This window comes from Coturnix japonica, chromosome 4 (assembly GCF_001577835.2).
Source record: "Coturnix japonica isolate 7356 chromosome 4, Coturnix japonica 2.1, whole genome shotgun sequence".
Classification (NCBI taxonomy): domain Eukaryota; kingdom Metazoa; phylum Chordata; class Aves; order Galliformes; family Phasianidae; genus Coturnix; species Coturnix japonica.
The window spans coordinates 10,972,342-10,990,757 of NC_029519.1; the positions used below are offsets into that span (position 1 = coordinate 10,972,342).

Genomic DNA, 18,416 nt, shown 5'->3' on the forward strand with positions numbered 1-18,416 from the left:
GGACGGGCCGGGCCGGGCCGGGCCAATCAGGCCCCGTTACGGCCCCGCTGACGGCCCCGGGCGGATAAAAGCGGCCTCGGGGCGCGCCCGGCTCCGCGGGGACCCGGCACGGGACGGCGGCGTGGTGGGGTGGGTCGGGGTGCGCTCAGCCTGGGGGTGGTATTGGGGTGGGGGGTCTGCTGCAGGGAAGGGAAAGCGAGCAGGATAAGGGGGAAGGAGTTTATTTTCCCCACGTTTTGCTGGAAGCTTTAAACAACTTACAAATAGTTTTAAAGGCGCGAGTGTGGGGGCACAGGGGGGGTCCCTCCTGAGCTCGGATGGACGGGCCATGCAATCACAGGCAGGATTATGTGCGGTTATACCCCGTTTGCTTTGGGTTGGTGGTGTTCTGTCGGTTGGGTTTTGTTTTGTTCTGGGTTGGTTGTTTTGTTTGGGCTTTTTTGTGTTTGGTTTTTTTTTTTTGCAATTATGCCCAGTTTATGTTTGACTTTTTTTTTTTTTTTTTTTTTTTTTTTTGGGGGGTTCTTTTGCAATTACAACCAGGTTGGTTTTGAACTCATCCCTTTTTAAGGAGGGCAATGAAATAGATACCAGGAGCGCCCAAACCTGGAACAACACGGGAATACACATTGCCTTTCCGGCCAAAGAAACAACTCCAAACCATTCCCCCCCACAGCCCCATTCCCCCTGCAGCCCCATTCCCCCAGCAGGGAGCTCTGCCCTTGCAATGTGAGGGCTCCTGCCCCTTCTCCCAAGCACGGAGGTCTCCTGGCATACAGCCCTACCTGGGGGCTGAGCATCCCCGAGCTGCAGCTGAGGGCAGCACCCACCTCTCTGTATCTGTATGTCCCTCAATCCAATCTTCCCCATATTCTCCTCCCCTAGTTTGCAGCTGTTTGGGCTCAGAAGCTGCATGGAGCCCCATGCAGGAAGACCCCCTTGGGTCCCCATTGGCCACCAGCAGCAGACAAAGCTGTGCAGGGCTGCCCGCACCCCCTCTGAAACCCAAAACCACCTCTCCTGCCTTCTCCTTTCTCCTGCGGCCATCCAGCCTTTCCAGGGAGCCCTTCAAAGCAGGCGCCTGCCCCTCCTCTTGCTAAACCAGTCCGGTGAGTGCGGGCAGGAGGCCCCCGGCCCCCCAGAACCATGAACCGAGGTGACCCCGCAGCACGGGGCGACCCTGCAGCCCAGGGGAGAAAAGGGGCAAGGTCTGTAGATGGGATCAGCAACTCATCCCCAGCTGGAAGAGCAATCGGTGCCCAGTTCCCACTGGGAAGCCAATGGGAAGCCAGAGGGGGCTACTGGCTGGATGCAAGGAGGCACTGGGGCTTCCAGACACATGGGGAAGTCACTTGTGAACATCACTAGGCTGAGATGTTTACCTGCAGCCTCCAGAACTCATCTGGGAGGCCTTTGGGGTCCCATAAGCCTCACAGAGGAGACCATGAGGTGTGCATCCCTATGCTTTGGGCACAGAGAGGGTCAGCAACCCCTATGGAGACCCAGCAGGTCGAGGTGGCCACCAGGCAGGTCCGTGGGGACAGGGCAGGCCTGACATCAGCCCAACGTTTTTGTTTTTTTCCTTTTTTAGACCACTTGCTTTACAATAAAACCCCAGAGGAGGAACTCAGGAGCCTGGCAAAGGTGATGGTGAAGCCCAGCCATGCTCATCCCCACTGCTCGCCCTGCCACTGCTGCGGCACAGACACACACCACCAGGCTCCTCCACTTCCAATGTTATTCCCCTGTAGAAAAACGTCAGGTGGGTTCGTACAAATATCACAGCTCAGGAGTTTTAAACCCCACCACCACCTCCCACCTGTCCTGGGGCTGATTTGCAGGACAGACCATCAGTGGTGCTGGCCCCTAAGGACCATGCTCAGCCCCTGACCCCAGGCTGCAGGGGTCCCCCACCACCAAGCGTTCAGATCAGATGGGGACGAGGAATGTGATGGGGTCACCCAGACACACGGAGAGAGGAAAAGCCGCCAAGAGACCCATAGCTGAAGGGCTCTGCCTCCTCCCGAAGCTACAGAGCAGCTTTATGAAGCTCCTCCCTCCAAGCGGCCCTGAGGGTCCCGATCCCCCCACCCACCCCCTCCCCACAGCCCCCGTGCTGCCATCCCAAGGGCAGGAGCCGGAATAACCCCACAAAAAAACAATTACAATCACAAAGAAAAGTGCGTGGCCACAGTCCGTAGGGAGGCTGATGCCTTTTTAACTTATAAATGGTTCAACTGTCCCATAGTCTCCGAAAACTGAAAGCCCCCCCATGCCCCCCCCCCTACCCCTTAGAACTCCATAAAATCACAGTTCCACGTTCCGCAGAGTTTCCCTTTTCCTGGCGGTGGTGCTGGCTCAGGGTTCATTCCGTCCTCCCCCTTTTGCTTTTTCCTTTCTCCCCCGTTCCTCGACGCAATCGGGCTGGGAAGGAGGCGGACACGAGGCTGGTCGCCTCCCCACCTCGGCTGTGTCCTCACTGCCCGTGGGAGGGCGAGGCCGGGGCGAGAAGATCCTCCAAGTGTTCCCAATGGGGAGGAGAAGCCCCGAAGTAGAGCACACGTTCCGGAGACCGTCCCGCAGCGTCGCAGGTCTCGCTCGCCGCCAGCCCCGCAGTCCTTCAGCTGCACCCAGGGAGCAAGGGGTCGCCTCCGTGTCCCCGCTCCCAGTGCCGTGCTCCTCACATCATGATGTGCCGCCGGCGGTGCAGGGCAAGGTGATCGGAGCGGGAGAAGCTGCGGTCACAGTCTGGGCACTGAAAAGGTTTGATTCCTGTGTGCTTGCGGAAATGCCGCGTTAGTTCATCAGAACGAGCAAACTTCCAGGTGCAGCCCTCCCAGGTGCATTTGTAGGGTTTTTCGCCTGCGGGAAGAGGGGGGGTCAGCACCGAAACCCAAACAGCCACCGCCCCCCAGCCCTCCACCGGGGTTAACACGGGCCGCGGGCGCCACCGGCTGGACGCCGTGCTGCAGGGGAGCGCGTTAGGTGCAATACGGTAATGCACGTAAAGCGGTGCGGGGGAGCACTAGGTGCAATACGGTAACGCCCCTAAAGCCATGGTTTCCTAGTATAGGCGTGCGCTATGGGAACACCCCTTAACGCAGCGGCTGCGTGTCACGTGTGGCTGTCTATTAGCCGCACCATACTGACAAACACCCCTAAAGCAGCTGTACTGTAGCCTAGTTAGCTGCACCATCATCACAGAGTGGCTGAGCTGGAAGGAACCTTAGGCCCATTGGGTCCCAAGTGCTGCCGTGGGCTGGTTACTGCTCTCAGGCTGCCCAGGGCCCCATTCACAGAATCACAGAATGACCCGGGTTGGAAGGGACCTCAAGGATCATGTAGTTCCAACCCCCCTGCCTGGCAGGGCCACCAAACATACACATTTACTACATCAGGTTGCCCATGGCCCCATCCAACCTGGTCTTGAACCCCTCCAAGGACAGGGCATCCACAACCTCCCTGGGCAGCCTGTTCCAGGGCCTAACCACTCTCCTAGTAAAGAACTTCCCCCTAACATCCAACCTAAATCTTCCATCTTTTAACTCATCCCACCTGGCCTTGAGCACCCCCAAGGATGGGGCACCCCCAGCTCTCTGGGCAGCAGTGCCGGGGCCTCACCACCCTCTGAGTGCAGAACTACCACCTCATATCTCAACTAAATCCCCTCTCTTTTCATTTAGAACAGTTTCCCTTTGTTCTATCACTATCAGACCACACAGAAAGTTGCTTCCAAGCACCCTTTGGGTACTGTAAGGCTGCAATGAGGTCTCACTGACCACCCGACCCCAACACAAAACGCAGCCCTTGGCCTCGTTCAACCTCCTCAGATTCCCACGGGCTTTTCGAGCCCGTCAGGTCCGTCGGGCTGTCTGTCACTCGTTCCCCGACGAGCAGTGCCCTCGCGTGGCTGAATGCATTAGGATCGCTACGGTACCGGACCCCGCTGTGTGTGTATATTAGATGCACTACGGTACCCGGCCGGAGCGGCAGCACGGGGCGTAACGGCACCGCGCCCCTCCACGCCCCGACCCCTCCCGGCCTCAATAGGGCACAGCGCCCCGGTAACGCAACCCCCCCCCGTCCCGATCCGTACCCGTGTGTATCCGCCGGTGGGCCTTGAGGTGCGAGCTCTTGGTGTACACCTTGTTACAGCCCTCAAAGTCACACTGGTGGATCCGTCGCTTCTTTAGGTCCGGGGAGTCGGAGCGGGGCAGGCGCGGCGTGGCGGACCTGGGGAAGGCAGGGAGGGATGGATGGGTGTGAATGGCGGCCCCCCCCCCAGCCCCACTATATGGGCTGTCTGCTTTGGGGACGGGATGGGACCTGAGGGCACACTCACTCTCGCTGCAGGTCCTGGAAGGGTGCAGGGCCGCTCTCCGAGGCGCTGTCCTCGCTGTCACTCGGCATGTCCATGGGGTACATGGCACCAGGGTCCATTTTCACTGGGGGGATGGGAAAGAAAAGATATTGAGGAGCCAGGAGGGATGGAGGGGGGGGAGCAAAGCAGGGGGACAGACACCCCACACAACCCACATCGATGTGGGGCAGACAGGTGACCCCATGCCATGGGGGTTTGCCATAGGGCTATGGGGGGGATGTGGCTTGAGGACACAGCTTCCTTCCCAAAGCAGGGAACATCCAGGGCACCCCACCCTCGGGGAATGGGGACACAGTGGGGACTGAAAGCGGAGCCGGGCGGGCCGGGCAGGCAGGCAGCCAGCAGCACCGCCCTGTCCCCTGCTCAGCACAGGCAGATGGCCAGGGCCGGGCTCCCTATGGGCTTCTGTCCCATGCGGGGGCCTGGGGATACCGAGCTATTGGTGGGCATGGGGAAACCTTGGTGGAGAAGCAGGTTCCCCCTGTGGGTCCTGGACGGGGACTGTGTCAGGACCACACTGTCAGCCTCCTGCCAGGCCCACAGAACAAGAAGGGGTCCCAAACACCTCGAGCAGCCCCTTACCGGAGCCGGTGTTCTTGCCGTCGCCCCCGATGAGCGGGACGGTGATGGCGGTGACGCCGTCGGTTGGCACGGTGGTGTAGACGACGGGCAGCGACTGCACGACCACGGGGATGGTCTGCAGGTTGCCCATCTTGCTGGGCAGGTTGACGGAGGGGATGGTGTGGATGACGTGCAGGATCTGCTGCCCGCCGCTGCCCTGCGACGACGCCAGGATGGAGCCGGGCGACAGCACGGCCGGGATGGCCGAGGTGGTGCCGAGCCCCGAGGAGGCGATGGAGATGGTGGGCGCGGGGACAGGGGGGGCCACCAGGAGGGGCGAGGACTGCACAGGGGGCGGTGGCGGTGGTGGGGGCTTGGACTTGTTGAGGGAGAGGTCGACGGGCTCGGCCTGCGGCTGGCTGCAGTCGGACGCCAGCAGCTCCTCGGGGGGCTCCGTCTTGATGTCGCTCAGCAGCACGGGGGGCTCCAGCGGCGCCTCGGCCAGCAGCGAGGACGAGCTCATCCTGGGGGCCGCTTTGCTCCGCCCCGAGCCGCCCGCCTGCCAAAACTGGGGGATGGGAAAGAAGGGGGGGGGGGGTGTCAGGGGGGTGTCAGAGCACTCTGCACCCAGACGCCCCCCTCGCTCGCTCGTTAATTAACGCGGCCATGGACTGACCACTCGCTGCTCACCATACCCACTGCTGGGGGAGGGGGGGAACCGGCACCCCGCACCTGTTCCAACCGCTGCCCCCACGCGCCTTTGTGATGGAGGGGCGGGGCCGCAGGGGGGCGGGGGCCGGGGAGGGGCCGACACCCCCCACCCCACCCCGCTCCCCTCCCCCGCGCCTTAAAGGGGCCGCGCTGCCCTCAGCCGACCCTCCCAACCCCCCCCCACCGCACACACCCCTTCCTCTTAAAGGGGCCGCTCACCCTCCAAGCTCCGCGGGGGGGGCTCCTCCGCGAACGCGCGGCGCTCATCCCCTCTGCGGGCAGGATCATGCTCCCGGCCCGTGCCGCTCCGTGCCGTGCCGCTCCGTGCCGTGCCGCCCGAGAGGTGCGAACAGCCTCACGGCTCCACCCTGGCTCGGCCCGGGGTGGAGCTCCTTAAAAGGGCCCGGCCGCGGCTGGCGAGCGGCAGGGAGGGACTGCGGGCACGGCCCGGCCCCGAGGGCACCGCACGGAGCCGCCCCCTGCAACCGCCCCAACGGGCGCTCGACCCCCGAACGCCGGCACCGCCGCGGTTGTACGACCCCAGCCCGGCCGGCCGACCCCAGTACGCACCTCGCTGCGGGCGCACAGCGGCCCACGGCCCCGCACACACACACCCACGCGTGTCCCCGCCCGGGCACGCCCGGTCCGCACACGCCCCGCACACGCGGAGCCGCCCAGCTCCTTTGGGGGTGGGTGGGACGCGGACAACGACCCCCGGAGCTGGGAGCGCTCACGGAGCCCACGGCCACGGGATGGCACGAAGGGGCGTCCGACCCCTCCCGAGGGTCCGGACTCAGCGGACACCGCACCCCGAACCGGGTCGGGGCGCGGCGAGGCGGGTTCGGAGGGACCCGCTGCAGATGGACCCACCTCGGGAACGGGAGGGGAAATACAACGGGACCGCGGGGTCCTACGGTGGGAGAAGAGGAGGGGGGGGCTCAGCCTCACCTATAGGGACGGGCTCCTATAGCACTCCTATAGCATCCATACATTCCCGCCCAAAAGGCACGAGGGAGGGGATCCACGCTGCCGTGCGACCCCAGCGGAGCACTTGGGGGGGGGGAATCATCCCTCCCCATGTCGTTTTGGCTGCTGCCCCCCAACCCCCCCCATAACAGCCGTGCCGAGGGGGGGTGGGGGGGGCCCGAAGCGCCCCGGGGGAGGGTGTCCCGGCCACGCCCCCCCCAGGAATTTCCGCCCCGCCTGCCCGCCGTGCCGGAGGTCGGGAGGGAACCGGGTGAAGGGGGGGGCAGGCAGAGCTATAGGTGCTATAGGTGGAGGAGGAGGGGGTCCCGCCCGCCCCTCCGAGCTCTCCCTGCGGGTATGGCCCTTTAAGAGCAAAGGGCGTGGGGGGGTGAGGCGGGGCGGGGCGCGCTCCCGGCGCCGTCTCTCTCTTCCCCCCGCCCCCCGCCCCGCTCTCCCCCGCTGTGACCTTCCCGGCGCGCTCCCCGCAGCGGGATCGCTCTTAAAGGCGCCGCCGCGGACACAGCGGGGCCTTCCCCGCACCCACCGCTCAAAACCGCAACCTCCCCCCCCCCCCCTCACAAAATGGCCCCCACCGCACGCCCGGATCCGCCCCCGACAAGGCACCGAGCAGCAGCAGCTCCGGGCGGGGCGGAGCGGAGCCGGGCCGAGCGCTGCCCGCGGGGCACGAGCTGCCCCTTTAAGAAGCGGCGTTAAGATGGAGGTGTCCTGCCGCCCCCCTCCCTCCGTCCCGGCCTTACTCACTTTGCCGCGCTCCTCGCAGTGCATCGCCGCGCTGCACGGGACACGGGCGGGGCCGGGCGGGCCGGGTGGGGCCGAGCCGCGCCCACGGGCGGGGAGGGGAGGGACCGAGCCGAGACACGCCCACGCCCCCACCCCAGCCCAGCCCCCGGCACCGGGGCGCCCCCAAAAGTGACATCAGCGGCACCGCAGCCAATGGGCGGCGACACGCTACAACGCGTTACCCTGGGAACGGGTGCGGGGGTCGGGGATGGACCCCCCCCCCAAGGGAGAGGGGTACCCCATAATGGGGGGAGGGGGCGGCCTCACCCCTACACACCCCCCACCCACCCCAATAGCGGTGCTTGCAGGTAGCAAAGAGCACACAGCAGCCCCTGCTATTTGGGGATGTGACCAAGTTACTCCTCAGCCATGAGATGGAACGTTGGCTGTTTCAATAGACAGGCCCCAAAGGATGGAGCTCTAGGAGCTGACCAAGAGCAGAGCTTTATCCTGCAATGAAACCCATTGGCACCTCCCAGTCTGCTCGCACACACCAGATAACTCGGCTTGGTTTGTAACCATGGAAATAAGGCAGTGTTTCCCTCCATCTCTGGCCTCATCCATTGCAGAGCAGCTGCCTGATAGGAGAAAGTACTGAGCAGAAGGTGTTGGGATCCAGCACTGCAGCTCTCAGTAGGAACCACATGTAAAAACTCAGTTAAAGTGGACGCAATGTCAAGACATAGCAATGCCAGACACTGCCCAACTGCCTCGTCACAAACACAGCTAATACAGCTCACACATACACAGCCCAGAGCTGCCACATCCTTCAGGTCCTGTGTATTCATACCATCCCCAGCAGGGAGACCAGGGACACCAGGACGCTATATGGCCTTTGGTTCCTCTTTATCATTACCCTTCAATCACCCCATTAAGCGTTGAGAGGCCAATACCATCCTGACTGCTTCACCTGCAAATCTTGCCTCGGCGTGGAAAGAAGAACATCTCAAATGCAACTCTGGAACCGTCTTCAGTCAGTGCCCCCCAGAACAATGTGAAAGGAGAAATGCAGCTGTTACACATCTGCTCGCCAAAGCTGCCCTGGGTTTCAGCAGAAAGAAAACCCACTTTCCAAAGCTCCAGGATCTGAAATCCCTGGTAGCAAAAAATTTATTTTCATGACTGAAGACAAGGAGAAATTTATAAATGTATTCTAGCAACCTACCAATAAAATAGGAAATACTTCAGCCCTGTGATCTGTACCATCACCCGGGAGCAAACATCCAGGAGCATGAGACCACGTGCACGTCACCTGTCCTTACTTCTTCCCAACCCCACAAATGCCAGGAGTCTCTTTTGAAGGTCCGCAGTGTGTCCAGACATCATCCATGTGATAGTGTCCAACGTTAAGAGGAGAAACGCTAAAGATTGCGGTGGTAAGCAGCACACTCATTTCAAAGCCCACAAATAACATCCACGTTGTTAGATTCTCCTAAAGAAAAACAAAACAAAACCAAAAAACCAAAACAAGGTAGTTCCAATGCGCTTCTTCTCCTGCCCAAGGCCACGTGCGTTGGCCGATGTTCAGCGCATAAGCAGGCTGTGCTTTGGTCCATCCACTCTCTCCAGCTTCTCAAAGTGTTTTCTGGCATTGCGGATGTTGATCAGCGTAGCTGCAGAAGCTTAAGATGGAGAAGGGACGGGAGGGGAGAAAAACAGAAAGGATGTGAGCAAATAAACCCTCAGAAGCTCTGCCCGAAAGCTGCCTGAGGACAGCGGGTATTTCAGTTCCTATCAGCAAAACTGAACCCAAATCCCTTGGTAGCCTCAGTTCTTGCTTCTGAACTCCTCAGTGATCACAGGGTGCTCAGCAGGGGCCAGGTGCTCTACAGCTTCTACCTGCAGTGGCCAGTACTAGATTTCACTTTGATTTGGGGAAGTGATACAGCGTGAAAGCAGATCTTCCCTAAGGGGAGCAAAGCTCAAAAGAGCACCAGCATCCCAGCAAACAAGCTCAGGGATCAACCTGCTCCCCAGCTGTACAAAAGCAATGCTGGAAGGTGTGGGCTGCCTGCTGATTGCAGAGCAAACTACACCTATTTATTCTGATCGCAAGGCAACATAGAAGTCACTCATCTTTTCATTTGCTGCTCAAGCACAGCAACGTCACAACTCAATAGCTCACTCAGGGTTGCAGAGTTCACACAGGTTTTCCCTAATCCAGTAAAACAATCTTCCTGTCCTCTTCCAGAATAACAGCTGTAAGTCACACAGCTGTCCGGGACAGTGGGCAGGCCTTAAGCACCTCCCATTTTTAACAGCTTCATCTACAGTTGTGAAAACAACTAAGTATTCCAATGTGCCTCTGGCACCGCTGCCTCCAAGTTCTTCAGATAAACAGATGCTGCTATAATTAGAGCCCTTGGCCTCCAGGACACTTCAGGCAGCAAGAGCAAAAAACACACGCACATACACACACACCATCCACCTCTGCTTCCTTTTCAAACAATCACTGTGGCTGCCAGATCAAAGCAGCCCAAAATAGGTTATTAGAGACGACCTATCAAATCAGGTCACATCTGTTATAGTGGTTCCTCACTGTTCCTACAGATCTCCATTGGACAGCAACAAATAGCTCAGCCCTCAAAGGCGCACACCTCTCCCTGCAAAGTCACATTCTAACCACCTTCTCTGTGAATAAAAGCAGGCCAGAAGCTCATCTTTGCTCCAACTTACGTATTGAAGGGTCTGACATCACCACCATCACGTATGTATTTGATGTGAAGATGTCAATGAAAGCAGCAAAGTTAGAGTTCCTGACCTCCATGCTTTGGAAAGAAGCCGCCAGCTTACTAAGGAAAGGAAAAAAGAAAGAGTAAATGCACTGTTACTGTACGAGTGCTCAGGCAGATCTTCCCCATATTTAAAAGACAAGCTACTCTGAAGTAAGCTTTCTACCTTTCAATTCAAAATACTGACAGCTAATGCTTGTAAGCTCCCTCTCTTCCCATACGAGTGTGAGTTTACCATATCAGTCCTGCAATGTCCCTGCCCTGCTCAGGAGATAAAGGCCCAGAAGAAAACAGCTGTGTAAGAACAAACCTCTTTCAACAATCACCAAAGGAGGAAATTAGGAAAGAAAACAAGCTCTGACATATTGAAACATGGTGTTTTCTAGCAGCTAATGTGAATCCTCAGACTGCCGAGGGGGTGCAGAACTAGTATTTATTTGGAGAGATTCCTTGCATCAGCATGAAACCGAAACACCTGCCTGCTCCAGCTCACCTGCAGCTTAGTTTGAATTGTTTAATAATGTTGCTGATTTTCTCAAATCTGTGGATATCCCGCTGTTCTTTGCATTGATAGTGAGAAATGACCTGAAAGGCAGAAAAAGCGCAGTTAGTTACTGACTCCAGTACAGCTTTCTCACATTCAACAGCAGTTATAAGAAACTGGTGGTGCCCAGCTCAGGGATTCCCTTTGCCTTTGGAAACCATTTGCAGCAATACTAGCAGTGCTTTGGTGGTGAAGAAGGATGCAGTCATAAATCCTAGGAAGCCTTTAACAGGTGCAGATGTAAATAAGATATGTAAGAAGCATTCTTGTACACGTGGGGTCTGAGTACTCCAACTTAGCAGCCATTTAATTCTTGATTCAAAGAACAAGAAGGTGCAAGGTGGGGAAACACAAGACCATAACCCCCTGTGACAAATGCTGGAACAGTTTACCTGCATCTATAATGCTGCAGACCTTCACAGAACAAACCTGAGAAGCGTGCTGCTCTGCAACACATGGAATGCCCAGCACTGCTCTGAAAGCAAAGCACACTGTTCTTCTCCAACTCAGACAAGTGGAACAAAGGGAGCTGTTTCCTAGGGAGCTCTCCCTCCATCAATTACCTGAGTCAGACTAAGGTTGTGCTAAGTTGCTTGTGCTCAGATGTGCTTCCCTCCTTCTCCTCCCACACAGAAATCTTGCAGTGAGGTGCAGACCTTAGTGCCAGGCTGCAGAGTTGGAAAGGATCATGTTTTCAGGAGTCCTCACAAGATGATCCACGCCTACCTCACTCCCACTGCTTCCACGTGGCTGGCAACCTACAGACCTTTCCTCTCTGGCCAAGCCAGCCAACAGGCCGAGGAGGGAAGCTGCAGCATTAAGAGGGGTCGCATACATTCAAGTTGTTCCATCTTCATTCCCACAGAAGCCTCCAAAGGAGCATCATTTCAACAACACTACACCATGTGCTTTATACTTGAACAAATGATTAAACCAGCTGCTACTGAAAGCATCACATACTCCTGCACAAAGGTGTGAAGCTCAGTTTTCTACCCATGGAACCATATTTAATGGGATTTCAGAAATTAATGTGGGGTTGTTTTTGTTTGAAAAGTCTTTAAAAGCCACCATTACACTGAGAAATCAGTACAGAATTCTTTGCTCCAAAAATAGTTTTTCAGTAAATAAAAAGCTTTTTTTTTTTTTTTTTTGAGTGCATATAAATACAGCTTCGTATCACCAAGGTGGAACTGTTTATCATCTCCTGAAGGTCAAAAAGCAGAACTTGTCAGGAGGTGTTTACTTCTGACAGTATAAGTGAAAAGAAACAGCACCGTAACTTCAAAATCAAGTCTTTGTTTGGCAAGAAAAGCACTCAGACTTGAAAAGCAATTTCTTCAGGTCTGCAACATGTGCTGTCATAAAGCCCAGAGACCAATCTAGAAACTAAGAGTATGGAAAGACAAGCTGCAATGGTGGTTTTAACCAACACGTTTTACCTTCTGGACACAACAGGTTAGAAGCAAAGTTACCGCACAGGTGGTAACTTCAAAACCCACAGCAACCCAATTGCTTGTGATCCTCTATCCATACTCCAGGTTTGTAGAGCATCAGGCACTTGATAAAAAAAGGAATTAGGAGTTAAAAAGCCAGTCTAGGAGGAACCGAAAGGACTTTTTCAAGCTAAACAAGGCTCTTGCCCTGTGCAGAAAGGAATTCTCATAAGAACCCCCATGACCGACAAGAGAATGGGGATATGAAACCCTCTCAGAGCCTGGAAGAGGGAAATAGCAATTAAATCCTGAACTCAACAGCCAGAAGTGGAAATTTTGGGAAGGTCACATGAGCCACCAAGTCATGTCAGCTACTTTCAATATCACAAAGCCTGGACCAAAGAGTTCTACCATCTGGTGCTGGCATTTCTCTTAGGGCAACTGTCACAACAGCACTTTCCTTCCAGGACACTCTGTCCCAGGCTGGGCAGAGAAACACAAAGGGCAGCACAGCTGTATTCACCAGGAAAGTGGCTCTCTCAAACAGAAGCACTTCATCTGCTTCAATGATCTGAGCAAAGTTCCTCAGGTTCATCTCCAGCTGCTGGACATTGGGGATCAGCTGATAGACTATACTGGACCAAGCCTGTCAACAAAGAAAGACAAGGACTGCATTATCATTTCTGCCTCAGGCCCACACAATACAAGGCGCGCTCAAAAACCATTTGCAGTTGTGAGCACTCATAGCCCAGACAAGACAGAAGCACTTCTCCCACTCCATTGTGCATCAGTCTGCTATGCTGAGGGCTACCAGTGGTATCTGTTTTCCTGAGTGAACTCTTCAATAGCCACAGAGTAGCTAGGCAAAGCATTTAAGCAGCGTTAAAAGAATGCTGTGAGAACAACACATGGAGGGCTTTTATTTATTTATTCTTAATTAAACCCAAAATGTTTTGATGCCATTTATAATGGTTAACCTGCAGAAGAAGTCACTGTAGGCCTAACAAGGGCCAGTCAGCAAATAACCACTCACCCTCCTCATGCTCTTGTTTACAAGTGAGAGGGGGGTAAGGCCAGTTACAGCAAGGACAGCCTACAAACCTTGTAAAGTGTTTCATCCCAGATGGAAGTTCTAAAACAAGCACATTCCAAAGGACGGGAAAGGCGCCTCAAGTCTTCCTCACGCTCTTTAAAAATCTGTGAAGTAAAATGATTAGCAGTTGAGTGTAAATATTTTGGCCTTTGGTGTGGTTACTGCATTGCATTACTAGCACACACGTCAAACAATACTCAAGCACACACAGCACTGGAGAAAAGAAAGCAGCAGAGCTTGCTGGCTTGGACAGCCTGTCAGAAACCCCTTCCACTAAGATAGCAGGGACAAGCAGACCTTGGCTGTTACACAGCAGAAGGGCCCGAGACACCAAAGGTTTAACAACAATTTACAGGGACAGTGATTTGGCCCAGTTCAAGAGTTTTTTTGCATGTTCTTATGAATAGCAGATACTTTAAAACAGCTTTAATGGGCATACAATGATATGCACTAAAAATATACTCAAAGTAAGGCCCCTCTTCTGCCTGTCTACCCTATGCTTTAAGGCCTCACTTGAACTTGCACAACTATATAAATCCAGACAGACAAAACAGCATCGCAAAGATTGTAAGAGCCACCATTCAGTTTGTAGGAAAGAAATGGAAGTGAGGTAAAAGTCCCTGAATCAACCCTATGAAGAAGCTCATTGAGCTATTTTTGCACTGAGATGGAGGGCAGAACTAGGAAACGAGAACCATCACTGACAGAGAAAAAGCCATCTGGAGCCAAAATGCTGTGTGGAATAAGTCTGTCTCTGCAGGAAGGCCAGGGAGTGGCTGCAGCTGTGGGACCTTGTGAATCCACCTTTGTTGCTGCCCAGGCACACGTTCACCAGGAACCAGAGCATTTAATGTGACTTTATACTACTGCCTAAAGGGGCCTCCAAGTTTGCTCCATGTCAAGGAGCAGGGTGCCTCTGGGAACACCTAAGTGTTAAACCAAGAAGTGACCACTGGGCAAATGGGCCTCATTGAGCACCTTGTGGCAGGAAGGAGAAGCAGAAGCACCAACTGATAAAAAGCTCTTTCTAGTTAACCAGGAAAGTTTCAACCCATGTTTCTGTTACACTTTAGAACCGTGATTACGTGAGACAGAAAATGAGAGCTACAAAGAAAACATCATTTGCCATCACCACATCCCTCTGTCACCCAAATGGTCAGAGGAGTGTTCAAGTTCACCAGATTTCTGTCAGTTTTACCTTCCTTCCCTACCCTCTGGAGCCAAGGTCCGGTACAAGCATTACAATTGATGCTATAAAAGAAAAAGCTTAAGAGATGAATTTTCCAGGTCTCTTCTCCGCTGGACTACATGCAAGAGACAGCACTACCATGAAGTCTGGAAAGGCAGAAAAGGGCTTGGACAGCTCCCAACATCCGAGAAGCCCTTCCAGGAACAGCGCTGATAGGACCGTGTCTGAACCAGCACTGCTTCAGCAGAGTCAAAAGATGCTCTACTTGAAAGCATTTCTATGGCAACTATCAGCTTCTCACCAAGTCCCGCTGATCCTCCTGCACTAAGTCCATCTTGTGCACTAGGCAAAAGATCTTGGCATCGGGAGAGTTCTGAAGAATTGCCTCCAAACATGACTGGTAGTAGTGCATGTCCTTCTCCAGCTCGCGGCTTTCTACGTCAAAGACATAGATGAGGACTTCTACGTTGCGGAAGATGTTGTCCCGTTGACTGGTGAAGTAGTTCTCCATAAAGGTGTCCTGTCTGAGGAGGAGCAGAGGAACAGAACAAGGAGACTCCTATTAGAGCAACCAGGCTCTTGCTACATCCCCAATCTTACTCAACAGAGTTAACCCACAACAGTTTCAAAAGCAAAAATGAATTGTTAAAGTACCTACCCTCCACAGTCCCAGAGGTTCAATACCAGGTTTCCTAGAAATCTAACATGGGAGTGCTCCACATCAACTGAAAAGAGACAACATGGAGATTACTAGCTGTGCCACACACCCAGCTCAGAGCCTCCTCAGGCAGCCACAAGACCATCCCCTGCAATACAGCCCACAGCTTGTAACACTCCATTTAAACAGCATGGCTGTGTGTAAATAGATGTTACAGATAAATGCAGCTGCCCAAGTAATGCAAACCTTCCTGCTTGCTGACCAGGAGGCTGCTCTCCTGAGAAGCACAGCATGTGCTAAGATCACTGTGCGTCCAGCTGGGCTCACAGCAGTGGTGTCAGCACCAAAAAGGGACCACAAGAAGGCTCTGAGCACTTCTCCAATAACACGTGTGGAGCAAAGGCTGCCAACTGATCAAAAAAAGGAAGCATGAAAGTCCAACCACAAAGCAGCAAGATTGGATACAGCGTTCCTTTCTCTTTCACTTCAGCCTCCACCCGACATCAGCTGAACCGCTGAGCAAGGTGATGATCTGCAGGCACCCCCTGCTCCTGTGAGGGGAAAGTCAAGGTAAGGCCAGCGGGAGGAACAGCCTCACCCCTCCATGTGTACAGCACCAGAGCCCTGAGAATTCCCAGCTCACACAAAAATAAAGCCTTACTTGTGGCACCCAGGCGTCGTGTGTCTCTGGCAATGTAGTTTGCAAAGATAATGGACCTCATGCTGGTCTTCCCAGACCCGCTTTTACCCATCAGCAACACCTGCAGGGATGAGAAACACAGAATTAGTTCCCACAGAGCACTGCCTCCTCCATGGCTCCCGTCTTGTAGCAGTAGAAAACCTACTGACGGGACTCTGGTACTACAGACTGAAATGGCATCAGTAGAGAACTATACCCAGGAAAGCAGGATGCAGATGGCATTACCTCCTCGCTTCACATCCTAAAATCCTTCCCATCGTTTACATTCTCAGCACCATCCTACCACCTTCTATTTTGCTCTCTCAGGAATCGCTGCCCTTCACTCCTTTCAGTGAGAGCAAAGGACCAGTTTCATCTCAAGCCATTAAAACCATGCTGAAAGCAATCACTTGCCTGCTCAGCACTGGCATTCTCCACTCATTACTTCTCTCCTAATCTTGCTCTTTCCTTTTTCATAACACAGCTTAGTTTCTCTCCCCTGATAGAAGCGGTGAAATACAAGTTCCATGTTGAGTTTCAGGTGTCAGACCCCTAGAAGAAAGCTAAAAGCATATGGGACAGCCCAGCTCAGGTACATCAAACTGCCATGCAGGGAAAACAGTCTCCATCCCAGAATCTAGTCTGCAGATCCTAAGGCCAGAAGAGAAGCAGCACCTTTGGCAGCAGAAAACTATGGGATGGCAGAGTAGCCAAGAGGGGGAAACGATCACACAGGGCAGGACTCGACATCGTGATCTAAAAATAAATGCAAAACTGGTGGCAGCCAACACGGAGTTGCTCACCAAAACAGCTGTGAAACAAGTTCCAGTTACAAAGTCAAATCCAGCCTTTGGCAACAGCTCTGAAAATCTATCGTCAAGGATCAGCTGAACGAGAGCACAACCAGCACTGGTGCATCACCCCAGCACCAAGGGGAGGCTGGGAAGGAGCTCGCTCAGTCCTGATCCTACTGCAAGTGCCTCAGAGTAACACGGGCAGCAGCACCCTGTAGCACAAGGGGCTCTTCTGGGAGCAACTGCAGCATCACAGCAGAGGCAAAGGCCCCTTCCATAAGGAGCTGACCATGCAGTCAGGACATTTATCAGAATCCCCCACTTTGCTTGGAAGAGCCCTGATGGTTTTGTGACAAAGGCTTTCCTCAAAGCAATTGGCCGCTCAGGTTATCCCCAGCAGTGTAGCTGAAGCCAGGCTCCAGGAACCTCCATGCAGCACACGAAAAGAACAACAGCATCTCCTACTTCACATCAGCTTCAGCAATTCAGCGTGGCTCCAAGATGCAGCGCAAGCCAACCTACAAGGGAACCTAAACCCCAAGCATCGGGCTACAGTGGCCTTTCAGGGAGGTCAGACACCAGCATGCAGGGCCAGAGAGGAAACTCAATCCTCGCCTAACACAGCACGAGAGCTGAGCGTCCCTCACATCACTGCCTGAACTAACCTGAATTCACTCACTGCTGGGACACACAAGGCACAGCGCTGCTGTCTCACCGTGTTTGGCCTCTCCCTGCCCTCAGAGCAGTAACGAGCTGCCAACAGCAGGTTGTGCAACACCCAGAGGGTCTCCCTGCTGACAATAGCAGGACTAGGGAAAATGGTTTTAAGTTAAAAGAGGGAAGATTTAGGTTGGATGTTAGGGGGAAGTTCTTCACTAGGAGAGTGGTTAGGCCCTGGAACAGGCTGCCCAGGGAGGTTGTGGATGCCCCGTCCTTGGAGGTGTTCATGACCAGGTTGGACGGGGCCCTGGGCAACCTGATCTAGTAAATGTGTATGTTTGGTGGCCCTGCCAGGCAGGGGGGTTGGAACTACATGATCCTTGAGGTCCCTTCCAACCCAGGCCATTCTTTTCTTTTCTTCTCTTTCCCCAGGCTGGCAGAGCAGGTTGGGGCACTTCCTGACACTGCAGGAAGCCCACAGTCAGCAGAGAGTTTGCACAACACCTACCAAATATACTCACACAGCTGTTACTGGGGACGTGCAGTTGTGCTGCCAGCAAACGAACTCTAATTCGATGCTGTTTTCCAGCATATGCTACAAGAGCCTCAGGAGGCAGCTGACAGCCATAGCACACCCCGAGATACAGATGAAAACACGTAGCCACGATAACAAATACAGCCAAGGAAGGGAAATGGAACCGCTTACCTTCTTCTTCATGGCTGTGCTCGGCATCACCTCCCTGCAGAGACAACAGCAACCAGGCATCAGCCCCACGCTCCTACCGGCCCCCAGCGCCGCGTAAAGAGGAACCTCCCACCCACCACGGCCCAGCCGGGCGCTGACAGCCGCTGCTGCGGGCTGCGAGGCGGCTCCTCTCTTAGGCCTGCAGCCCCGCGCCCACTATAAGAACCATGAGCGCCGGGCCTCGGCCTCTGCCAGCGCACAGAGCCGCACACACGGCTCCACACAGCCCAGGTCCCGCTACCTCTATCGGCGCCGTGCACCTCGCAGGCCGGTCCGGCGCTGCCCACGGGCGGCAGGAGCCGCGGGGGCTGGTCGCCGTGCTGCCCGCAGCTCCGGTGCAGGCCTCAAAGCCTCGTCCTGCCGTGGGCCCGTGGCGCCGCTCGAGTCCCGCCCGCTCCGGCCCGACCCCCCCAGCGCTCACGGGACTCGGGGCTCGGCCGCCTCCACTGGTCACGTGAGCGCTGCTCCC

At 55.1% G+C, this 18,416-nt stretch overlaps 2 protein-coding genes across 4 annotated transcripts; both read right to left on the minus strand.

The window, feature by feature from the left end:
* Nucleotides 1-1,721: 1,721 nt before the first annotated feature.
* KLF8 (Kruppel like factor 8) lies at nt 1,722-6,142 on the minus strand. The gene is made up of 5 exons (XM_015860540.2): nt 5,873-6,142; nt 4,964-5,510; nt 4,343-4,445; nt 4,097-4,233; nt 1,722-2,862 (listed from the first exon to the last, which is right to left on the minus strand). Exons 1-5 carry the CDS (start codon nt 5,939-5,941, stop codon nt 2,681-2,683), a joined length of 1,038 nt encoding a protein of 345 aa, XP_015716026.1. The 5' UTR covers nt 5,942-6,142; the 3' UTR covers nt 1,722-2,680.
* Nucleotides 6,143-8,488: 2,346 nt separating this feature from the next.
* LOC107312807 (ras-related GTP-binding protein A) lies at nt 8,489-18,403 on the minus strand. 3 transcript variants are annotated; one of them, XM_015860531.2, is made up of 10 exons: nt 18,189-18,403; nt 17,909-17,942; nt 15,731-15,830; nt 15,070-15,136; nt 14,713-14,935; nt 13,231-13,326; nt 12,653-12,775; nt 10,646-10,737; nt 10,097-10,212; nt 8,489-9,042 (listed from the first exon to the last, which is right to left on the minus strand). In XM_015860531.2, exons 2-10 carry the CDS (start codon nt 17,933-17,935, stop codon nt 8,945-8,947), a joined length of 942 nt encoding a protein of 313 aa, XP_015716017.1. In that variant the 5' UTR covers nt 17,936-17,942; nt 18,189-18,403; the 3' UTR covers nt 8,489-8,944. The 3 variants fall into 3 exon arrangements, with proteins under 3 accessions (XP_015716017.1, XP_015716018.1, XP_015716019.1); XM_015860532.2 differs by having other exon boundaries at nt 18,369-18,387; XM_015860533.2 differs by lacking the exons at nt 17,909-17,942; nt 18,189-18,403 and adding an exon at nt 16,163-16,366.
* Nucleotides 18,404-18,416: the final 13 nt, after the last annotated feature.